Raw genomic sequence first — 24,189 nt, forward strand, 5'->3', positions numbered from 1 at the left:
AAATCTGATTTAAATGTAGTGATTGGAAAGGATCAGACACGGATAGTTTCCTGCCTCTTCGCCCCACTTCTAAATTACTAGGCGACCTTGGGCAAGAGAACTACTCTGTATTTTCATTCACCCATCTAAACCACACCTGTTGTATTTATTTAGCTCACAGGGGCATCGAGAGGCTTAATTAATGTTTGCAAAAAGCTTTGAGATCGTGAGATGAAAGGTGCTTATGTAAGTCCAAAGTATTATAAAGTAAATGAGAAAAAAATGGATAGGTGCCAAGAGAGTCAATTGGACAAACGGCTTCTCCTATCAGTATTGTCCATATTTCAGTTTCCAGTTTATCAGTGGAAATATGCACGGCTGTTTAAATAAAGTCTCATGTGTGTTCCACTGTGTACAGAACCAGTCACCACAGTTTGTAGATCTGAAAACAGTTAGAAAGCTGTAAAAGAAACTCTTGGGAAGATGTTTATTACACTTTGATTTCAACACAAAAGAAGTCCTTCCTCCAGAGTGGTTCTATACTCTATAGAAAAATTCCCAGTGGCAGTCAGCAGCACATACAGAGCTTGACTTAACATTTTTATATACTGTAATTTTTTGATCAATGGACACTGAGAAGCATCTTGCCTTGCCTGTTTTATGAGGAAGAGCTTGAATTTAATATCTGCAAGCACATAACCAGTGGCTGAATGAATAAGAAACTCCCCTTTCCCCAAGGATCCTAATGCTATAGCATCTAGGTCACCACTATTACCTTTTTCACTAAAGAATTAGAACTACCTCCAAGATCCCGAATCAACTCTATGCCTTGGCTGACTGGATCCCCATCAGAAGACACTGTTCTCATTATTTTCCTGACAAGAAGTAGTCTGGCCTTACAATTGCTCACAGAAGCAATCCAAGATAATGCAACACAGCTTCACTTCTTGGGTCCTGTGGTACTTCAGGCAGGACCAGGCCAGCTGAAGGTGGATTTGCTCAATACCATGACGTGTCAACCCACCCACCCCAAAGCCCAGCGTATGTACCTTTTGTATTCCCAGTTTTTAATTGCAACCCATCTCCCACAAACAAAAAGTTTAAGGGTGCTTCTGTGGGAAGGGAAAGCACTGAACATGTTCATCCTGTCCAAGAAAAAATACAGCTAAAGCAGAAGATATGAGGCCAAGCTTCAGATACTTTGAGGGGCCTGTGACAGAGACAGGCTTGGATAACATGAGGTAAAAGATGTGGACAGCAATCAAAGCATTATTGGCAAGTGTTCAGCGTAGCAGACGTTGATGTAATTCCTGATTATGTTTCATTTTTGCTGCCTCAGTTCAGTTCTCCAGGTAGAAAAACAAAGGAGGGGGTTTTAAAACAACAGGACTACTTAGAAGAGTGCTGGAAGTAAACTAGAAAACATTGGAAGGCGAGAAGATCTGAGGGAAAAGGAGCTCGCCATAGGGGACATCCTGTTCACTAGCACAGGACGCTTGGTTTGGGATGAAGTCAGCCGGCCCAGCAGTAGTTATCTACAGAACAGCTGCAGGGATCCACGTTGCTTCCAGTTTTCATTCCGCAGTGCTGGACAGGCTGACCGTCAAAAGGTGGTAAACTTGAATGTCCACTATTTGCTTAGACTAACTTGGATATATCCTGGTAGCGCTTCCGTGCAGCACTATGCACGCTGGAGTAGCAACGCGCTGCCTTCTGCAGCTTTGGAAAAGTAACATGCTTTTCTTTCATCTAGAGTTGTCCAGTGTACTAAATTAAAAAGGACTTTTTTTTTTTAATTAATTGAAATCAATAGAAAAACAGAAATGGTACATTATTTTTGCATTTACTGGGTGAATTGCACTTCAAAAGTTCTCCTTAAAAAAAATTGAAACCCTTTACACTTACGCTTGTGAAGAACCCAAATGCAAACCATGAACAGACTCATACAAGAATGTCTTCCCCAATTTTCAGACAAGCTTCCATATGCAAGCAACTGGAGCTTGGACAACTAGAAAAATTCATAAATTGTAAACAAATAGAAGCCAGTCTTCCAACAATGCCCTCACCACCTTTATGGTTTTGTTTCCAGGGTGAGACAGACCACAGATCTACATCATTAGTTTGTATCATCAGAAGCTGAAAATTGGTGTGGCCAAAATGTCTTTTCAGATATGTTATACTTGACATGCATTATACCAACATATCTGTGAGCTACAAAGCTTGCAGACAATACATAAGCAAATGGAAAGACAAAATCAGCATTAAATAGCTGATAATCAGAACAGCAAGTAGGTAAACAGGTTTTAGGATTTAAATGACTGTATTTTTCCTGGGGAAAAAGCACCACATGCAGGTCTGTGTGTTTATACAGATTTTTAAAAAAAGTGGCAAAATAGGATGCACTATGTCTCTAAAGAAATAAAAACAGTTTTAAGAGTTTTAAGTTGCCCAATTTTGTTTTCCTCTACTGGAAGATTGTTCTAATAGCACGTACAGGAACCTTTCCTCTTTCATATGATGCCCTTAGAACTTATTTACAGCAGGATATAAAGATGATGTATTTGATACACAACAGAGACTGGAAAACGAGTGCGAGTTTCAAGTGGTGTGTGATTCATGCTTACACTAAAATCCCATGGAATAATTTTCAAGTATCTTCTACGTGAAAATTCCAAGACATTTTCAAATGTTAACAGCCAGGATGTGTGAAATGTCTGATAATCACTAATCTCATTTCATATACAGGAAGGTTGAAGCAAAGAGTCAATAGCCCTGTCAAGGTCACGTATACACATCAGAATTAGAATTCAGGTTTGGCTTTGCTGTGCACCAGTCTTCATAACAAACTGCTTCATATCATCCTGACGAGTCATAGCTGGAGTTTGTTTGTTTACACATTATATATTATTTCTCCTCATTTAGCCACATTAAAGCATCTTTCAAATAATATGACTATGACATGTTTAATTTTGATGAAACCAAACCACTGGCACTATTTTATAACAGGAAACATCCTATAGCACCAAAATAGGCTGTTACAGCTGCAGGTGGCACTGATGACGTGCGATGTTGGTGGAATGCACAGGAATGGACAATTCACTCCCACAGTTCTTTGAAATGTTTTGTCTGGTTCAGTCTGACACACATGGGTGCTGAAAATAAATGAGTAATTTCGGGTAATCTAAAAAATTAACATACTAGAACATTGAATAGTAATAAATGGTAAATATATCTTTACTTTAAACAAAACTAGAAGTTTACTTTCATAATGAATGTTCAGATTACCCTTGAAAAACTAATGGACCAGAAAGGAATACTGGCTCTTTGTGGCGCCTGCAACAGCTCAAAGTGTGACTTCCATGCATTTTTAAACATACAACCTATAGTAAATCAAACATAAAAGTATTATTTAAGCTTAAAAAAAAAAGTCCTAATGGTACTAGATCAAACTTGCCATTTTGACTTGCAAAGACAGAACATCGGGTGTGCTTCTGGCTAGACAGGCCCTATTCAGAGCAACACTACAGAGACTATGAACCAATTCATATACCTTCAAAACAAACATTAACGCAAGATGGAGCTACTTTATATCCCTACCAAAAAAACACCACAAAACAAAACAAAAAACAAACAAAAAAACCCCAAAACTTCTTAGGTTACTATTATCACAATCAGTTAATTGACAGACTTGAGATTCTCAACAATTTAACCCACATTTTCATATAACAAACTTTGATTTTTTTTTAAGTGGCCTCAGTCAAGATGCAAAATGTAAAAATTAAGAATAAATTTCTTGTGCTTCTATCAGCTGCTGAAAAAATGTTACTACATGAATTCAGCATTTTTTTATTCACAGCAACTACAAAACAAGATTTCATCCCTATCTAGGTTGAAGTCTCATAGAACAGAAGCCCTTTTCTTTAGCCATTTTATTGTTTTAAGAATGAGAAAGTATACATATATAAAGAATGAATTTATTAATTCATTGGTAAACTACTACATATTTCAATCCAGTTAAAATAAATTAGGAAACAAAATCCAGTGAGAAACAACCCTGGGAAAAGTCTATAGTAGTACTTGTACAATTTGTCCACAGAAAATGATCTACCACCACTTAAAATGTGATCAGACCAAAAGGATTGATCTTCATCCTGTAAATACATTCAAAAGAAAAACATTGGAATGTGGGCTGTTGAAACTGCTTTTTAAGTCATTGTTCTTCATTACAGTTGTGAGGATCTTTTTGTCTCGCTTACCTGTAAGGACTAGGTGCTACAAGGGAAAAAAAAAAAACCACAACCATAACCTTCTAAATAAGACATTGCATTTAGTGGTCAGAGTGATTATTAGTGTATAGAAAATCCACACACTGTTCTGCATGAAAATAAGAAACAGTAGGAATAATCACTAATAATTTTAGTATACTGTGTGAGCAGATGGCCTGAACTATCAAATGTTTTATCAGCCTTGCTGTTTCTTACATTGTGATGGATAAAAAAATATACATGATAAACAGTGGCTGAGATAATGAATGCTTCCATCCATCATTCTGGGCTTCTCTTATTCCAACCATGTGACTGAGTTGAATCAAGTTTATGACACCTTGGCAGGGAGATTCCTACAGAAGCTAATTCCTAGACTGAATACATGAATAATGCATTTATTCCCCATAAAAGCAAAAATTGTTAATTTTAAGAACAAGAGATCTCTATTTCACTTCATCGAACCAGACCACAATGAATTATTTAAAAAGTCCTAACAGATCATTCACACCAATTTCAGAACTTCCCTAACGCTAGCCTTTATATTGCTGCCGAAACCGCATTTGTTCTCAGGAGGCCACATAAAGTTGTTAAAAAATTATGCGACGATCCTAAATAAAGGAAATCTCACTTTAAGAACACAAGCTAAAAAATCTAATAGAAATCCTCCGTATAAGCTGCAGGCTCCTCTCCCCACGTGCTGAAGAGGCTTGGCACAGCATCCAGGCGTGGCCAGCGCGCTGCTGGGGGCACCGTTCTTGGCTGTGAAGGCAGAGCGTGCCCTCTGTCACTCATGGCGAGCAGTCCTGTCCAACTGTCTCTTCTCGACAACTTTATCATCAATCTCTTTATTAACAGCTCCGCCGCAGACTGGGAAGGCGCGGGAGGGCAGCGCGCACGGCAGGCTGCGGGGGGGCAGCGGCAGCCGCGCCAGGCAGGGCTCCGGAAAGCTGAAGCAGAAGCTGCAGCACAAAACTCTTCCGTGCTGTTGTAATAAGTATCATGGTTTGTAATATTTACTTAGAATTAAACTCTTAACTGGGGAGAGGCCAGGGTAGGGGCAGGGGGAAGGTTATTCCTCAGCTGTCAAGGATTTCCCCGCACACATACTCCAGTTTTATTTTGATGCCATTTGAAATGCCCAATCAGTGAAGGGTGTGTGATCCAACATTCCACTCAACTTTAATAAGTTTATCTGATTTAGGTTAGCATGTTATCCTAACTGAATAAGTATTTAATAATAGATAATTTTAGATGAGCTGAAAAGTTTTAATTGATACGTAGATTTTAAGCATGTAGAACACTGAAGTAGCCTTATTGAGGAAATTTACTTCTAAGGATACAAACATAAAATGAATGAAGTAGTTGTGCCAGCTTACAAATAGAAACAAAAGACATTTGCACTTGTAAGCTGTGCCCTATCTGTGTGGGCCACAGTTATTATGGGGCGGTTTAAATGCATTGGCTATTTTCTTAAGTTAAATAAATAAATGCAGCTTTCCTTACCCAACAAGCTGGAGTTTTTATCACCCTACATCAACAGTAATTTTCCTCTTTATCCTTTCCTATTATTTGCCTGGATTCCAGTTCTTAAAGACAGTAATTTACTGCAATAAGCAAGCCTAATAATATCTGCATATACCATTGAACAGGTTTTTTTTCCTATCATTAGTATGCTGTTCAATTTGACTTTTCTAAACTCAGTATCATTAGAGTTTATGAAGTAAAAATCTAATAAAGTGTGTGCGACACTGTCAATCTTAGTTTATTTTAAACATTCCAATAAATACAGAGGTCATAAAAATACCAAGGTCATTAACAAACCAGGCATGCTGAATAGGAACTGTGATCTGCTTAATTCACCAAGAGTGGGAAAAAGAAAAAAAAAAGTTACCTAAAGATGGCATTCCAGAATTTAGTCAGAATACAAATACGCCTAAACTTTATGAAAAAAATCATTAGAGTTTAAGTATCTGAAAAGCAGATGGGACATCCAGCAGTGGTTCATCGTATTATCTCTTTCATAATAAAACATGCCCTCTGAAGTTTGATACCAAAGTTCACATTCTTTTGGTGATGATAGCGGCAGATGTTTGATGTTCGTAGATATTTCAGACTATTAGTTTGAACTTTGTAGGCGTATCAAATTGCATCTGCCTCTATCAACAAATCCAAGGCACTTTGTATCTATTGAACAGATCCTTAATTCTACTAAGATTATTAAAATAAAGATGATTACTGAATTTTTTCCAATACAAACATTGAATCTTGAAAAAAAATTGAACCTCCCAAGTACTCAGCTAATGTATGTGTATAGACATTTGTGAGTGTACTACCAAGACTTGCACATTTTAAAGTGACAAAATTTTTGAAGTCACAATGATGCCAAAGAGAGATTAAGCCTAGCAGAGCTACATGACTAGTGTGTTTATAAAGTTATATAAGAATGCCAGTATCACTTCAACATGCAAAATGCTGCACAAATGCACACAAGAAAAAAAATATACGAGAAAAAACACTCTGCTTCCTCAGTAACTACTACAGTAGTTTTTCTTGCACTTAAGTACAGATTCTGGCTCAGTAAGCATGTTCTTGCTATACTGAATTATTTTTTGTTACTCTAGAAGCTGAAGAACTGTTTTACCTTTTATTGTTCATTAAAATTGGTTCTCATCAAGGTACATTTACCATCAATTGACACTCATTACTAGTCAGTTATCATATAGTTGTAGCTACAATTTCAAAGATTTCAGTTAAAAAAATGCACTAAGAAATGGCATGCACACATACTACCTACAGGAAGGAAGCACAACGTCAGCTAGAACTCATCAACTCAAATGTCTGATTCAAATCAGTATGTCTAAAGCCATCTGTTAGAATCATGGCTTATTAATGTTAATTATTTTGGCTACAACAGTAATTTTCAGCTTTTTGTTTGCAGATCCTTATGAGTCCGTGAACTTACTTCTGGAGGTTCGTGGTGGGTAAATCAGAGAAACAAGTCTATTGAAGCCTATAGCCAGCAGATCGAGAAACACTGAACAGAAATTTGTATCTCCTAGTAGATTTTTATTGGTCAGAGAAAATAAAAGAGGAATTAAAGTCATAAATAACATCAGCTGTGATGAAACAGAGAGGGCATGGGCAAGATATAAAGATGATGAATCCATTCTAAACAAGACAAGCGATTGCGTGCTGTGAAAAATATATACAACACAAAGTTTTATTGTTTTAGGCAGGATAATTATAATATGAAGACCATAATCATCAGCAGTTTTAGCAGTTAAAGAAATTCAGTCAAAAGGAGGCTACTTAAAGTTACTCACATCAAGCATTTGGAGGATTGGGCTCATGCTGATACAAAGATCAATTAAGTGATGCACAGCTACTTGTAATTTTTTATTTTTATTTCAAAGCAAGCTTAAACTGTTTGACAAAAAGAGAAACAGTGCCATCTGCTGACATACGAAATAGTCACTTGCAAGAAAGGCAAGTGTTAGATGCCAAAACTGTTACAGCTAATTAAATGGAGTTCAAACTTTTAAAGAAAATAGTATACCCCAAAATTGTTTAGGCACAGATTTCTTATATTTTTTGTCAGCTTTTAAGAATTTAAGCTTCTGAGATGGACCCCTAGTCAGGAGACAAGGAACAGATGCTCTTAAAAATTGGGGTTTTTTTGGCAATAACCTCCGCCCCCACCAAGCAACTGCACAATCCACCACCTTTCCCTCTAACAGCCTAGAACTCAATATCCTGCTGAGTGTTCCTTCCCCTTCCTGTACCTAATATCAGGCTTATTTAGAGAACATTTGTGTATCATTTCCTTTAGGACATACCGTATTTTGTCTTAGCAGAAAATTTAAGAGCTAAATATGAATTGAGTAAAACAAATTTTATGAATTCAGAAAAATCAGACAACTATGGGATTGTGCTGTTTTTTATTGTGTTTTCAATGGAGAAATACATCATCTGTTTACAAAATAGCTCTTGAAAAATACAAGGAGTACAGATACTATAAAACAAAGCAAACTCCAGTCATGAGACACTACGTACATCATGCGAAAGCAACAGTCTGATCTCCAGGTTATGAAAACTAGAATTAAAAAGTCACTATACAGAAAAGTTCCAAGTTTCCAGCTTGGCAAAACTTGGGTGCAGTTACATGAAACGTTTAATAAAATGAAAAAGATTTTCCGATGTGTAAACAAAATGACAAGACTAAATTTGTGCCTGGCAATTTCAATCTAAACTCCATAGCTACACAAAATACACAGACACCTTGTACACTTCAACTGTTAATATAACCTTCTTTGGGGGGCAGACAACAGCAGGCTGCACAGGGCAAGGAAAAGAGAAATATTGTATACTAGACATCTTAGACAAATGGCAAAAAAACCCCTTCAGTTACTGCACAGCCTAAGTAAAAGAGAAGCTACACTCTGACTTTGGAGAATTAATTTAGAAGGATAAGGGCAAGAGTGTAAGTAATTTAATTTTAACATGAAAGATGCACATGTAATAGGATGGAGCACAACAGGAGAAGGGAGTTCATAAAACATGCTAATCAAAGTATGGGAAGTATGATTTGACATCCCATGTATTTCAGACTTAAGTAATAACAACATGAAGTTTGTTATCTACATCTGGTATTACTGTTGGCATTCCTCACGTTCCTCAAATACTGCTGTTCTTTGCCATGAGAGATTCAGTTCTTTCAAAAGAAAAAGTTGTTACTTATCTTTTTTGATAGGACTACAAGAACAAAACATAGGAGTAAGAGAGCTTACTAGATGTCAAGTGCTTACTAGAAATATGATTTTTATAAATTCAGTGTTGTTCAGTATGTAAAACTATTTCCCACGAGCCATCTAAAAATAAAAAAAGATTAAAATTCTTAGGGAAAATATTTTTGCCTATTTAAAATTTGAAGCTTTTTACTGCATACAGGACTTCTGTGGAGTGTACAAAAATGATCTTATATTTAGTGATTCAAAGGCCATCAAGACAGGTGTTGTATTTCACAGGCACGCAATATTTTCTAAAACACTTCAGTCATGGGACAAAATTTTGAATTTGTGCCTACAGGCCACAAGCTATTATGATTAGGTAAGGGGCAGGGAGAAACCCAAATGAGGATCTGGCTTTTCTTTTGCATAAGTAGCTATTGTCCTATATGGTGCATACAAGCTGCAAAAAAAAAAAAAAAACCAAAACACAACACACCAACCCAACATTAAACACAAAAGCTTTCCCCAAGAAATAAAGGGATCAAAAAGGGAATAAGGAGTTCGGTTAGCTCAAAGAAAAGTTTATTTGCTGTTTGACTGCTGATCCGTATGCACCTTAAAACAATCCTATAAATAAAAGTAGACCACATCTTAATCATGTCCCACCAACACCAAAACTTCCCAATTACTTCCTCAACATAAGTCTTCTAACCTCAAGATTTGACGTTTCATTTTAAAGGCTTACTGCTGCTTGATGGCAGTTGAACTAGATATACTGTACACTTTGTTCTCTATGTATAGTATATCATAGAACGTCATCCAATTTGCAGATTACTACTACTGAAGAGATTCTTCAATAAAATCAAAGTGTATCAGCTGAAGATCTAAAATTAGTCATACTTCAATAAAAAAAGTACATAAAAGTGCATTTAAGGGATTCTTATGCCAGTTTTATCTCAATTTTGAAACAATGAATCAAACAAATCAGAATGTCAAATATGGCTACAAATAGTGTTCATGTTTTTAAAGGCAGTAATCCTTCGAAGTATTTAATGCAACTGTTGCTAACACATTAATTGTACTCCTGGCTTCACATACTAACCTGGACATCCAACCAAGTGGTGATTTTAGCCCAGAAAGGGAAGTGCACAAAATATACCTAAATCCATTTGCGGTCATGTTCTAGTCTTGCACCCTTCGTTCTCCTTTTTTCTAGCATTAGAAGACAACAGGTTGAGTTGGCAGATACTGTTTATTGGACCCCTGAGGTTGTTTTTACCGGTTCAATCTCAATTTTATTGAATTCTTGATAACGGGAATAGGATTTGCAGGGAGAGCAGGGATATCTGAAAGGTCTGTACTGGGTGTTTTCTGAAAAAAAAAGAAGTTTGGTTATATTCTAACTTGGTAAATATCAAAGTAAAAATATGGTAGTAATTTGCACTAACTTTCAAAAACAAGATCTTTAGAGGAGTTTTTCGGAATATACCAAGATGAGGAAAATTACAAATTATAAATAAAGAAGCAGATATTTCCTTTGCCTATACAGTCTTTCATAGTGTGCATTTCCTTTTTCGACAACTGCAAGAAATTAGGAAGTGCTGCAGATAAAGCTGAGCCTAGTAATAACCTGCAATATAATAAAACATAATATCCACATAATAACAGTGCTCAATTGGTGACATCTACTATCTGATCTACATCTTTAGTATCTAAAAATTCTTTTGAACAATGCAGTCGTAAGCCTCAGCCCTCAAAGTTGAATGAAGAAAAACTGTCCCCAATGCAAAGTATGAGTCTTCATATATTCACATTTCAGACTGTTTAAAAGCTCTTTACAGCCAAATTTCCAACATTTCATATTGGTTTAGATTTACATGGAAAAGGTACGATGAACTCTAAAAGAGTCCTATATGACTGGGTTAAGAATTCCACCTTGAAAATTATCTGAACATTCTTTTCTCCCTCAAAAGACCTAACCCCATTCAGCAAAATTATATCTAAAGCCAAATAAAGGAAAACAAAGAGCACTCTCAAGATTCAGCATGATTGTTTAATTTCTCATATGCTTAGTAAGTCTATTGTTGGTGGTGTTTGCTTTTAAGTGTGTTGTTGTTGGGGTTTATTTTTATTATTTTGAATTATTTCTCCTTCACTTTGGCAGATTGACAACCCAAATAACATAGTTATTATGCATTGCTTCTCAAGGTTTATCGTAAAATGTTTTCTGTTATAAACACTCAAAACTAATATAAGGTACATTTGATACATGGTAAAAACTGCATTAAAATGACTGCCCATAAGTGTTGTTTTTTTAAGAAGTAGTCAATCCAGTTAACACTGATACAGTAGCAAAGCACAATGCAACAAGGACTCAAGGCAAAATAGCTTTGAGCTCCCAGCTCCCCCTGCCCCCTCTAGCCTACTCTGGTCAGTGCTGACCTGCAGTTTAACATGTTTCTATTTTCTGCAATGTGAGCAGTGTTTTAAACAAAGCCAAGAGAATACTGAAAGATGACTGAAGAAGCCCACCATAGTTTTGCAGTTTCTAGATTACCTTTGCTAAAGCAACAACTACTGCACTTGTGAAAGCTACAAAAGTTTTACATAATCATCCCTCAAAAACAGGCAAAATAAACCTGGTATACTAAATGATTTAAAAATTTTTCTGAAGCAGTTACATGTTGCTCATGCAACATCTAGAATTTTTGCCAAACAATTTTGGTACCTCTATTCAGTACTGCTCATGTAGTTCAAAAAGTCCAATAAGAAATACCATTAATATTATCACAATATATCTCAATTTTTAATCAATGTATTTACTACACATCATGAGTAAAGTGCATAAAATGCTTTGCAATAGCGAAACTTTAATCAGTAGAGCACTATGAGAAGCTTAAAAAGGCTAGTAAAGACAGACTCTCTAAAAGTTGTTACAATATTAGGAACAAAAATTCAAGAGAATGACACAATTCTTAACTTAGTGCCTGTTTTTCCAATGTTCCTTACACTTAGAATACCTGCAGTGAAGCAACACAGCTGGCTAATGAATTATAAGATTACCACTTCTCTCTCTCTTATACCAAATATCAGAATCTGAAGTTACATTTCAGACATTCTCAACCTCTACCAAGATATCTTTGAGCAGCAGCTATTTAAAGCATTTGTTTCCTTGTTAGAAAGGATTATTCTGTGATGTGCAAAGCACAAAGGAATAAACTGAGCCCCTTACTTTGAAGGCACAATTCAGAAGAGCGAATCCAGCTTCGGTCAGTTTGTATGGCAAGCCATACATGTTTAGCTACAATGCACATTCAATAAGATCAATGACCATCTAAAACACAAAAATCATGACAGTAACAACAAACAGCTTTCCATACAATGGATTTATATTAAAAATTATACATTTATTTTTAAAATCTGGACTCATTTCAATTTCAATGTTTTCACCACAGATTAGCACACACATAGAGAGCGAGGTGTTGTTTTTGAAAACAGTACCTGAGGAGCTTGCAGAGAAGTTGTCTGAAGAGTTTCTGTTTGAGAATTAACATTCACTTCTGTCTCAAGTTGCTCCTAAAAAAAAAAAAAAAGGCATCACAACAGTTACACCACTTCCAATTATAAAAGCTATTTATACCAAACTCCATTAACCAGAATGCCTTAAGTTGTGCATATACAGCAAAAGAAAAAAGACAAGTATCAATACATGCTGCATTAATACCCATGCTTTTATAATACGGAAATCACCACACTAGAAGATGTTTTACTGATTAGGAATTTGACATCAACACAAGCCACAAAATTCCTCAGTTGCCACTTGTTTAACCACTTAATGCCTTTTATACAGAATCCTATAGGAAAACATTAAACATAATTTAACTCATTAAAGACAGAAGTGTAGTATCACAGAATCACAGAATGTTAGGGATTGGAAGGGACCTCAAAAGATCATCTAGTCCAATCCCCCTGCCGGAGCAGGAACACCTAGGTGAGGTTACACAGGAAGGCGTCCAGGCAGGTTTTGAATGTCTCCAGAGAAGAAGACTCCTCCCTGGGCAGCCTGTTCCAGTGTTCTGTCACCCTCACTGAGAAGAAGTTTCTTCTCATGTTTAAGTGGAACCTCTTGTGTTCCAGCTTGAACCCATTACCCCTTGTCTTACTGTTGGTTGTCACCAAGAAGAGCCTGGCTCCATCCTCGTGACACCCACCCTTTATATATTTATAAACATTAATGAGGTCACCCCTTAGTCTCCTCTTTTCCAAGCTAAAGAGACCCAGCTCCCTCAGCCTTTCCTCATAAGGGAGATGCTCCACTCCCTTAATCATCTTCGTTGCCCTGCACTCGACTCTCTCCAGCAGTTCCTTGTCCTTCTTGAACTGAGGGGCCCAGAACTGGACACAATATTCCAGATGAGGTCTCACCTGGGCAGAGTAGAGGAGAAGGAGAACCTCTCTCGACCTACTAACCACCCCCCTTCTAATACACCCCAGCATGCCATTGGACTTCTTGGCCACAAGGGCACAGTGCTGGCTCATGGTCATCCTGCTGTCCACCAGGACCCCCAGGTCCCTTTCCCCTACACTGCTCTCTAATAGGTCATTCCCCAACCTATACTGGAACCGGGGGTTGTTCCTGCCCAGATGTAAGACTCTACATTTTCCCTTGTTATATTTCATTAATTTTTTCCCCACCCAACTCTCTAGCCTGTCCAGATCTTGCTGGATGGCAGCACAGCCTTCTGGCATGTCAGCCACTCCTCCCAGCTTGGTGTCATCAGCAAACTTGCTGATAGTACACTCAATTCCCTCATCCAAGTCGTTGATGAATATATTGAATAGTATTGGTCCCAGAACTGACCCTTGAGGCACTCCACTAGATACAGGCCTCCAACCAGACTCTGCCCCATTGACCACGACTCTCTGGCTCCTTTCCTTCAGCCAGTTTGCGGTCCACCTCACTACCCAATCATCCAGTCCACACTTCCTCAGTTTAGCCATGAGGATGCTGTGGGAGACAGTCTCAAATGCTTTGCTGAAGTCAAGGTAGACTACATCCACCGCTCTGCCTTCATCAATCCACCTTGTTATGTCTTCATAAAAGGCTATGAGGTTGGTCAAGCACGACTTCCCCTTGGTGAAGCCATGTTGACTGCCCCTGATGACCCTCTTATCCTTGATATGCCTTTAAGATGGCACCAAGGATGTGGTGTTCCATCACTTTCCCAGGGATGGAGGTGAGGCTGAGCGGTCTATAGTTGACCGGGTCCCCCTTCTTGCCCTTTTTGAAGACCGGAGTGACATTTGCTTTCCTCCAGTCCTCAGGCACCTCTCCCGTTTCCCAAGACTCGGCAAAGATGATGGAGAGTGGTCCAGCAATGACTTCAGCCAGGTCCCTCATCACCCGTGGGTGCACCCCATCTGGACCCATGGATTTATGGATGTCCAGATTGCGTAATTGCTCCCTAACCCAGTCGTCATCAAGCAAGGCAAACTCCTCCATTGCCCTGCCTTCCTCTGGGGCCTCAGGGGTACGGGGCTCCTCAGGACAGCCTCTGGCAGAGTAGACAGAGACAAAAAAGGCATTCAGTAACTCTGCCTTCTCTGTATCTTCTGTCACCAGGGCACCCACCCCATTCATCAGCAGGCCTACACTGCTCCTGGTGTTAGTTTTATCTGCCATGTATTTGAAGAAGCTCTTTCTGTTGTCCTTGACCCCTCTCGCCAGGTTTAATTCTAAGGAGGCTTTAGCTTTCCTAGTTGCCTCCCTACATTCTTTAACAACAGCCTTATATTCTTCCCAAGTGGCCAGCCCCTCCTTCCATGATTGGTAAACCCTCCTCTTCCACTTGAGTTTGCCCAGCAGTTCCCTGTTTAACCACACAGGTCTCCTGGCTCCCCTCCTTGACTTCCTACGTGTCGGGATGCACTGATCTTGAGTTTGGTGGAAGCAGTCCCTGAATGCTAACCAACTATCTTGGGCCCCTTTACCTACAAGCAGTCTTGCCCATGGGATTTCCCCCAGCAATTGTTTGAACAGGCCAAAGTTGGCCCTGCTGAAGTCCAGGGTTGCAATTCTGCTCGGTATTCTGCTCCCGCCACTCGAGATCCTGAACTCCACCATTTCATGGTCGCTGCAACCAAGGCAGCCCTCCACCTTTACTGCTTCAACCAGACCCTCCTTGTTAGCGAGGACGAGATCCAGCAGCGCACCTCTCCTAGTTGGCTCCTCCACCATTTGCATCAGAAAGTTATCATCAATGCACTGGAGGAACCTCCTAGACTGAGGCTGGCTGGCTCAGTAGTCCTTCCAGCAAACATCTGGGTAGTTAAAATCCCCCATAACAACCAGAGCCTGCGACTGCGAGGCCACGCTCAGCTGCCCGTAGAAGGCCTCATCAACTTCCTCACCCTGATCTGGTGGCCTATAATAGACTCCCACGACAGTATCAGCCCTGCCAGCCTGGCCCTTAATTCTCACCCACAGACTCTCAACTCGCTCCTCGACCGCGCTTGGACAGTACTCTATACATTGTAGTTGCTCTCTCACATAAAGAGCAACTCCACCACCACGCTTGGCTGGCCTGTCTTTCCTGAAAAGGACATAGCCATCCATGACCACATTCCAGTCATGTGAGCTGTCCCACCATGTCTCTGTAATTGCCACCAGTATCAGGGAAGACCATGTGAAAAGCTACTGAATTTGTTACAAATTCAACTGCTTTTCCAATCCTTTCACCATTCTGCCAAAAAAGTTTTCCTGCTACTTTAATGGGTTGAATCAGCTTTCTGGACAAAGAGATAAATGTCAGAGACAGTTTTTCAGGTAAAACAGTTGGACTGCATGGCTAAAGCAGGACAGCGGCACATTCTCATTTTAATGAAAACAAGCTGTTAGTTAAAATTGTACCATATTCTAACAAAAAAGCATACATTTCAATGGAGAAAAACTTATGTTTACATTAAAGAATTTCATTTCACCATTTCCTTCTATGCATGTTAAGGACGTGAGATTTAAAGGAGACTGACAAGAAAAGCTAACGGGATTATCTATGATCTGTATCCAGAGGATCTATTTTCCATGTTAGAATTAAATGCTTACATGCATTTCTGCCTTCACCTGTCTAGAGTTCAAAGAGATTATGGCAACTACATAACAAGATACAATTCCTCACTTCAGGGTGTGGAAACTATACACCAAAGAACTTAAACGTTTTATAGATATTTTAATTTCTTGGCATATTTTCCAGAGTATTCCAAAGAAAACAGAACGTGCCCTGTAAATCTGTATGCACCGAAGTGGAGAGCTGCTATCCTGAGGCTAAAGGGTGACTGACTGTCACCCTTTCTGTTACCAACCAATATGCAGAAAAATTGTCTGCTGAATTACAAGATACTGAAGGAACACGCTTGAATCTCTGGAAGTCCTCAAAGTGTATGCTGTTACTATATACAATAGTTTTACTATCAGAAAATGTTTATTTACCACCATTTGAATTTTTTTTTAATTTAAAAAGTGAACAAGGTAGAACCTGGCTGGGATTCTCAGCCCAGCTTGCAAAAATCCCAATGGAATACATAGAACAACTGTTCTTTAAAGTAACACAAGTTTGGGTTGCAGGCAAAAGCAAAGCATACAGACATACCCATAACCTAACACATTTAAACATAAATATCATTAATTTTTTCACTATGCATAATAATGTGTGAATGACCAGTAAAGATATCACTGTCCTATGTGACCATGGACTCAGGCTCAGGTTAGCCTGGCAGCAGGTAATGTACTGCAATTTATTCAGATTGACATATACATTGAAAAATAACATCATTTTGATATCTTTACTGGAGAGTCTATACTATATCTACTATATAGTCTATATATCTGCTATATATAGATGTATAATACTATATATCTACTATATAGTCTACTATATCTGTATCCTCTTAGTCATTCCTAGAGGGAAACATAGGCATTTCACAAGAAAGAGTCCCAATTAATATATACAAAGTTGTATGGTCTAGGCATAGATACCTTAGTTTCCATTTTTTCATGCTCATTCAAATCTATACAGCTAGTATCTTCACTTATTTCATCCTGCTGAAATGCAAACAAAACCAGAAACTATTAAAAAAAAAAACCCTCACAAAACCAAACTTCAAAAAATAAGCAAGAAAATAAGGTCTTCAAAACCACTTTATGACAGAATCAGTTGTGAGACTTAAGATTATATTCTAACAAAAAATTGCTTTTAAGAATTTAGAATCTAAGCATTTGTGCTAACACAGTATGTGTCATGTGATGAATTATCAGCATAATAAAAATAAAATCACTAACACAAGCAAGTTGAATACATAAAGCAGCAAGGCAATCAGAGTAGAAAATTCAACGAAATATTTGAAACCCGGAATATGAGAATCAGCACTCTGTGTCTGAAATCAATATTCCAAGTTTTAGACATTCCTATGGTATGAACTCAAAATCTCAAATACCTCTTCAATTTTCATTTTCTTGGGAGACTCTTCTTTATGTGGAGAAGATGTCCTTTTCACTGCTGTGACAGGGCTAGGCATTTTTGTTGCAACATTTCCTGAAGTTCTTGGTGATGGATTTAATAGATATGCAGAGGAAACAATTCTAGAGATGGTAGGCTTTGGTGGTGGAGAAATGGCTGGTTGCGTGGCAGTTTGAGGAATGCTTTCATTTGAAGTACCTATAGATAAATAATTTAAAAAGCGTCAACAGGATGATTTTCAACACAACCATTTCAGTTCAATCACTAGTATTTTTGGTCTCTATGCAAAACCATTGTTATCAAGCAGCCATCAAGGAAGTGGTATAGTTAGTGCTACAGTCCATGGTACAAGCATCACATTTGAAACAACGGATGTGCATCCACAGCACAGTTTCCTTTCAAGCTCATTCCGAGAGAGAACTCCTGTACCAGACAGTCATGTCAGTGACATTATGCTTTGTCTAATCAACCTGCTTAACAGCAGGGTATACTAGCCCAGAGATTTGTGCTAAAATAGTTATATTATTCTTGATATCCAAAGTCCTACTGTTTCTGTACTGATATACATATGCAGTGCCAAAGACTGCCTTAAATCAAATCCAAGAACGATCTGATACTCTCTTTGTCATTCAAACATGATGTTTGTTGTTTCTCACTCAAAAATGAAGTTTGCTGACAGATATGAAGCTATCACAGAGCACCAACCAAAGATCTGACATTCCATACATCCTTTTGAAAAATGCTCCAGATGACAAAGCTCCACCTTATCAACAGCCTACCTCAAACCAATAAGCACACATAGGGAGATGCTCCGGGATGAAAAAGAATTATATTAAGGAAATTTTTCATTAACTGTCAGGTGACTGCTTTTGATTAACCAAAATACAAGAATGAAGAACTCCTGATATGCTTCCACATCCAAAAACAGCCTTGCCATTTAAGCTCCATTTAGTGCCCATGGACAAACTCACGCACATTGATGCACCTGTGACTTATACAAAATAAAAAAATATCAGAGAACAGTAGGACTCTGCTGTCCCACATATTTGAGAGTGAAATAAGAGAGATCTCATCTTCAAAGGCTAACCACTTGGTCCTCTCTTCCATCCATTTCTCACTTGCTGCTTATAGGCAGCTGAAGTTCTATCAAAAAAGAAGAGCACCTGAGTCTAAGTAAACATTTTTACCAGATGCCTTTGCTCTTTCACCAAAAAAAAAAAAAATTTGACTTCTTAAATAAATTAAGTGAAGAATACTTTTTCTTGGAGAAACTACCGAGGATGAAGTGGGACATATTTGAAAAGACATCAGTAAGCAGCACATGTTCTGCTTATATCTGAGTCTTTTTTATACTCAATCAATTTTGTGAAGCACAAGGAGCAGGAACACGGAAGCATAGATTACAGACAGTACAGAACCACCTCTACATAATGGATTAAAAAAAATTTAAAAAAAAAAATATCGCTCTTCCAGCTTTAGATAGTTTTTCCTCCTTTGATCAGCTGAATTACAGACCTGCATCAGATCAGAAAAGGATTGCTATTGTGAATGGCAAATATAAATCCCTAAGAATAAAAGAGTAAACAAACATTGTGGCACAAAATATTCCACCATGATTTCCTCAGTCCTAAAATTATTTAAATTTGTACATCAAGGAGAACATGTGTTAAGTAAAGACTTTTAAGTAAACCTGCTTTACAAACATTATGAAAATGAATAAAAATAATATACTGTGCCATTTTTCTTACCCCCTGAGCTTTCACTGGAATTTATTTGTGGCACAGTTACTTCAGAAGCCTGTATGTTGGTCACAGATGCTGCAGTTACAGCTGGCGCAGGACTGCTTCTGCTAAAAAGAGAAAAATGACAAAATGCTGAACATTAGTAAAGCTATGGTGCTCTATGATCTGCCTTTCTTCACATCATATCATAGTCACCAGGATTCTACCTACATTACAGAACAGAACTTGCAATATTATGTCACAGTAGAAAGACAGAAATGAGCATTGGCAATCTACTATCAAACTTGAGCAACAGCAGCTATTTCAAATATTCAATATCTGAATCTCTTCAAAGACAGTTTTTCAGACCAGTAAGATGATGCATTAAACAAAGTCAAAAATTAAGGCAATGTTTACCCAAATAAGGTGCAAGGGAAAACACAGCATCTCTTTTCGTGAAGGACAGAACAAAATCAGCATAGTAGGACAAGAATAGAAAGTTTCTTTTTCATCTACGCACACTATTATGACTTATGATTTCAGTCTGGACTTCCCAAGGAAAGGCCTAGGATTTCACATTAAAAAAAAGTGGTTTTTCATTTTCAAGAAATAGGGAAGTAACACGTGCCTAAAAACAACACAGGACCATTTCCACTTCAAGTGTGACATTCCTAGATATTACAAACTTGTTTTAATAGCATGGCCAGTGGCATCAACTATTGGAAATCACCAAGGAAGACTCACTAAATGAGCAACTGAAAAAAGGAATAAGTTCACTGAAGTATTTTATCCTACACAACTTCCTATAATATACATCTAGTACCACACAACTGTAGGAGAACGATGTTAACTTCTCCGTGTATCAAATAGACAAACTCAAGGCTCTTGAAAGAAGAGACTGTAGAATCCTGTTTACTTGGGCAAATTGAAGTTTACATAGGAAAAGAATACAGCAAGCTAGGATCAAGATAAACATTAATATGTTAACTTGAAAGTACAACAGAATATATGTTCCTAAGCTTCATTTGCATAGATATCATCAGTAATAGCAGTAGCACTACTGGTTTCCCAGACAGAAAGTCTAAACTTCTCTACTGTCTCACATTTCAACCCAAAACTCATGTAACTTCCTGACTCTTAGACATCAACTTCCTGCTCAACATCTCTCACAACCTCCTGCTACAACACCTCCAAGTTCTTACATTACCTTTTTCTTCCCGGCATCTTTACCTAACCTTTTAACTCCTTCTCTAAAGCCCAATGCCAAGTTCCCTATCCCCCAGATTTAGCCCTGCTCTAGTGCTCAAACTGGAAATACAAATGTATGCAAGCATCATTTTGGAACATTCACACCTTGATAACTGTAGTATCTCACACATGCAGCATTTGCTACGCTTTTAGCACAAGTAGTTGAGGAACAGAAAAAGCAGCAACAAGACAAAGTCTTCGTTACCCCTGAGAACTTCCAGAACTGTTCAACGGACTCGTCTTCATAGCACTAGTAGGTGAAGGCACAGACGTGCTGTTATCACTGTCCATAGACAAGTCTAGACTGCTGTCATTCAGAGCTGTCAACCTGATCCCTTCTGTCGAATGCTGCAACCCACAAAAGAAAATATATTAGTCTTATTAAGGGCTTAAAAACATCAATGCAGAACTCAAATAACGTAATATTTCAGTTATGCAAAGTGTTAGCTGTTACATCTGTGAAGAAAAAAGAAACGAGAGATGATTTAAAAGTAACAAGCTTCTACCATAAACTAAGCATGTATGTGTGCCATGTATGCATGCCTTAAATGCAATTAAATTTAAGTACATTTTTAGAAATAAAAAGCAGGAGCATTTAAAAAACACAAAATGTAAATGAAAAATTTTCAAATTCTTTTGCATGCCAATAATCCTCTACCCTGTCACTACAAGCATTTACATCTTCACGTTCACAATTCAGGTACAGATCTGTCTAAAGCAGTGGTGTTCAAAACCATAACATAAACTGTTATTATATTTAGTGATTTTATTTTCAGCTTTATTTCATTTTTTTAATTTTGTGGGTTTATAGATATTGCTGTCATTAACTTCAAAGTAATACAAATGTACACCAAACCCACAATTAAAACAAAGACTTCAGAGAACGATTTGAACTTAAGACAGTGACTGGAGAAGAAAAACCCTCCTACGACATAGTACTACTTACAGAGATGCATTACTTAATATTTACATTGTCCTCTGAAATGCATTACAAACAGATTTACACTTGATTCCAGTAAAAGATTTCCTATTCCTTAAAAAAGCTGTTAATATAAAACAGCTACAGTAATAAAACATTATTCAGATACACCTAAAACACAGTATATAACAGTGCTTTAGGTATTCACAAAAACAGGCAAACCTGTACTGCTCTCACATTAAGCTAACACTAAGAAGCAGAGATTCTGAAATATAGACTAAATTGTTAAATTCAATATTCAACCCTCCTCTTTCTGCCTTCACTGAAAGTAAATCACATTTAACACAACGGCTTAATTAAAAATTATGCTACCATTCTCATGTATGACTCCACAGGTAAACTAGATATTGAGAGAGAAAATAGTCTTGGCTAAGCAATGGGCAATTTTCTTATGTCAAAACTGTCATTTAAATCCCTTCATTACAAGAGTATACAATACTAAAAGCTGTCAAGTTGCACGTTGAAGAATACTTCTCTTCAGATTATTCTCAAAGTATTCAGTCTCAGTTACAGCAACAGACTCATATTCGATACAAAAGGCAGCAACAAGTTCAACATTCTACATTGCTTCTATTTGATGACTTGAAATTTTACATTTAGGAGACTTACAGGAAAATCTAAGTAATAATAATTTAAGAGGAAAAAGCTGGAGATAGCAAGTATTGCTTGACTGTTCTATTGGTATTGTTACAGATGTTTCCTTTAGGTGACCTGCATGCTAAAATAGCGAGAGCTTTAAAACATTATTATTACACTGTTTTAACTATGTTTAATTTAGGAAGGCCAACAAAATATCATATTCCAGCCAGACCTGAAGATACTATCTATGTTTTTGATGTTCTGCGAAATCCAGTATTATATTTAGTGCATCTAGTAAAACTGCTACAGTCAAATGAGATCACATTGCTTATACAGGTAAAACTAAGCTTTCAAAATGTGATTTTAGTTCTTTGATTAGTAAACCTAGAAAGCTGAGGAATCATTTCTTAATGGCATTTTTGTTTTTTCAAATATTTGTAAAGTTTACCTTTTTCTTTTTCTGAAGCACATGACTAGGTAGCAGTTGATGAAGTTGCTTACGTTTCACATGCCTTGCAGCAATCTTCATATCCATCTCAAACATCTTGCTGTTTATTGCTTGCCTATAAACTACACAATTAAAATAACATTAAGACATATTGAAGCATTTTGCAAAGTCCACTTAACTTGCACAGGCAGAAGCAATTTGCATTTCAGAACATTTATTACTCTCAAGGATAAGCATAGAGTCTTCCTTGTTCTGGAGGAAAAAAGTTAACTGCCTACTATGCCAGCACTGATAGTACAAACACCAAAACATTATTTTGGAAATATGTGACCTATTTTCCAAGAAAAATATCTTGCAAGTGTGCAGTTCTCTAAGCTATATTGTTAACAAGTTTTAAACAGTAACAGCTCTGAAGTTAATTCTTCATCTCAAAGGGACTAAAGATGGAAATAAGTTTTCTTCATAAGAATTACAATATTTACATGAAACTATTTTATTCAAAGTTGACGCAGCTTGTATTTCTGCAGCTCCTGTAACAAATGGAGTCTAATTCAGGAATTGAATGCTTGTGTGCCAGCTAATGTATTTCAAATTATTCTGGCAACTCAGATACAAAAGTGATTTATGGTTGGTTTGTTTGTTTTTCCTCCTGCTGTGTTTTGGGTAATTTTTGGTTGGTTTGCTTTAGTTTTGGGGCTGTGGAGTTTTTTTGTTGTTTTTGGTTGGTTGTGGGGTTTTTTTGGTTTGTGGGTTTTCTTCCCCTTTTTGTTTTTAATTATGTCTACTATAATGAGCTATTTCTCTTCACCTGAGAACATTTTTCTGGCAAATCAACATGGTGCTATTAAAGGAACTACACTATAACACAATATTTTGTGTTCAAGTAAAGCCAGGTAAAAATTAAAAATTTGTTGTTCTTTCATGCTGGCTTTCTATATGATGTTGAACAAAGCTGTGGCAGACATACAAATGAAAAAATTGTCCTGTAGGACGTAAATACAAAAACTTAAGAGGTATCTCCCTTATTCAGTGTCTATTCTACAAATGTTAAGGAATCTCACTGAATAGGCTCTGAATGTGTAATTAAAGAGCTGTTATGAGACAAACACACAAATGGCTCAATGAATACTGCCTATTAAAGAGCCTGCTACACTAATTCTTGGTATCGAAGAAGGTCATAAAGCCTGTACACAAGGATTCTACAAGTTACTGTTAAGATAGGGACACAGTTAGGAAAGCCAGACATTGTAAAGCATTCCATATTCCTGACATTAGGTCTTACCAAAGTTTCAACACAAGGAAAATCTAGCTCACTCTTCCTCCCCCTGCTCCCACTGAAAAGCAAGCTATTCCTTAATTTCAGTCTTGAAAATGCTTCAGCAGTTTTGATAAAACCTTAGCATCTCTTCCAAAAGAGAGGGCAAACTGAAGTTTTGGGGATGAATTAAAAACAATGAAGACAGACCCACATTAATTTGAGAGAACAAAGAAACTGACAACACAAAGTTCACTAGTTGGTTACCTTTGGAAGTGTATTTACAAACTGAACATAAAACTATGCCTAACAGTCTACAATGATTTTGATAAAATGCTACTTCATATAAAACTGCATATATTTAGACAAACTCCAGATTTGCATGTAGTGCAAACAAATCAGATTAACATAATAAGTGCAAGTTTTAGTATTTTTATACCAAAAATCTGACAAGTACAGTATTGAAATTTTTGTT

At 37.4% G+C, this 24,189-nt stretch overlaps 1 protein-coding gene across 5 annotated transcripts in view; it reads right to left on the reverse strand.

Annotated features, from left to right (window-relative positions):
- Positions 1-7,998: 7,998 nt before the first annotated feature.
- Positions 7,999-24,189, reverse strand: part of PAPOLA (poly(A) polymerase alpha) — a 48,936-nt gene continuing 32,745 nt past the window's right edge. Inside the window, exons 16-23 of one of the 5 annotated variants that reach the window (XM_065635641.1) lie at positions 22,460-22,581; positions 20,659-20,801; positions 19,233-19,333; positions 17,462-17,682; positions 17,004-17,066; positions 12,473-12,547; positions 12,204-12,272; positions 7,999-10,342 (exon numbers count right to left, since the gene is read on the reverse strand). In XM_065635641.1, the coding sequence (XP_065491713.1) occupies positions 10,247-10,342; positions 12,204-12,272; positions 12,473-12,547; positions 17,004-17,066; positions 17,462-17,682; positions 19,233-19,333; positions 20,659-20,801; positions 22,460-22,581 (890 nt within the window). In that variant the 3' untranslated portion in view covers positions 7,999-10,246. Of the gene's footprint in view, positions 10,343-12,203; positions 12,306-12,472; positions 12,548-17,003; positions 17,070-17,461; positions 17,683-19,232; positions 19,334-20,658; positions 20,802-22,459; positions 22,582-24,189 lie in introns of those variants that run through there. The other 4 variants (XM_065635640.1, XM_065635643.1, XM_065635642.1 and 1 more) reach the window with 4 other exon arrangements.

The sequence above is a fragment of the Caloenas nicobarica genome, chromosome 5 (genome assembly GCF_036013445.1).
Source record: "Caloenas nicobarica isolate bCalNic1 chromosome 5, bCalNic1.hap1, whole genome shotgun sequence".
In the NCBI taxonomy this organism is placed as follows: Eukaryota; Metazoa; Chordata; class Aves; order Columbiformes; family Columbidae; genus Caloenas; species Caloenas nicobarica.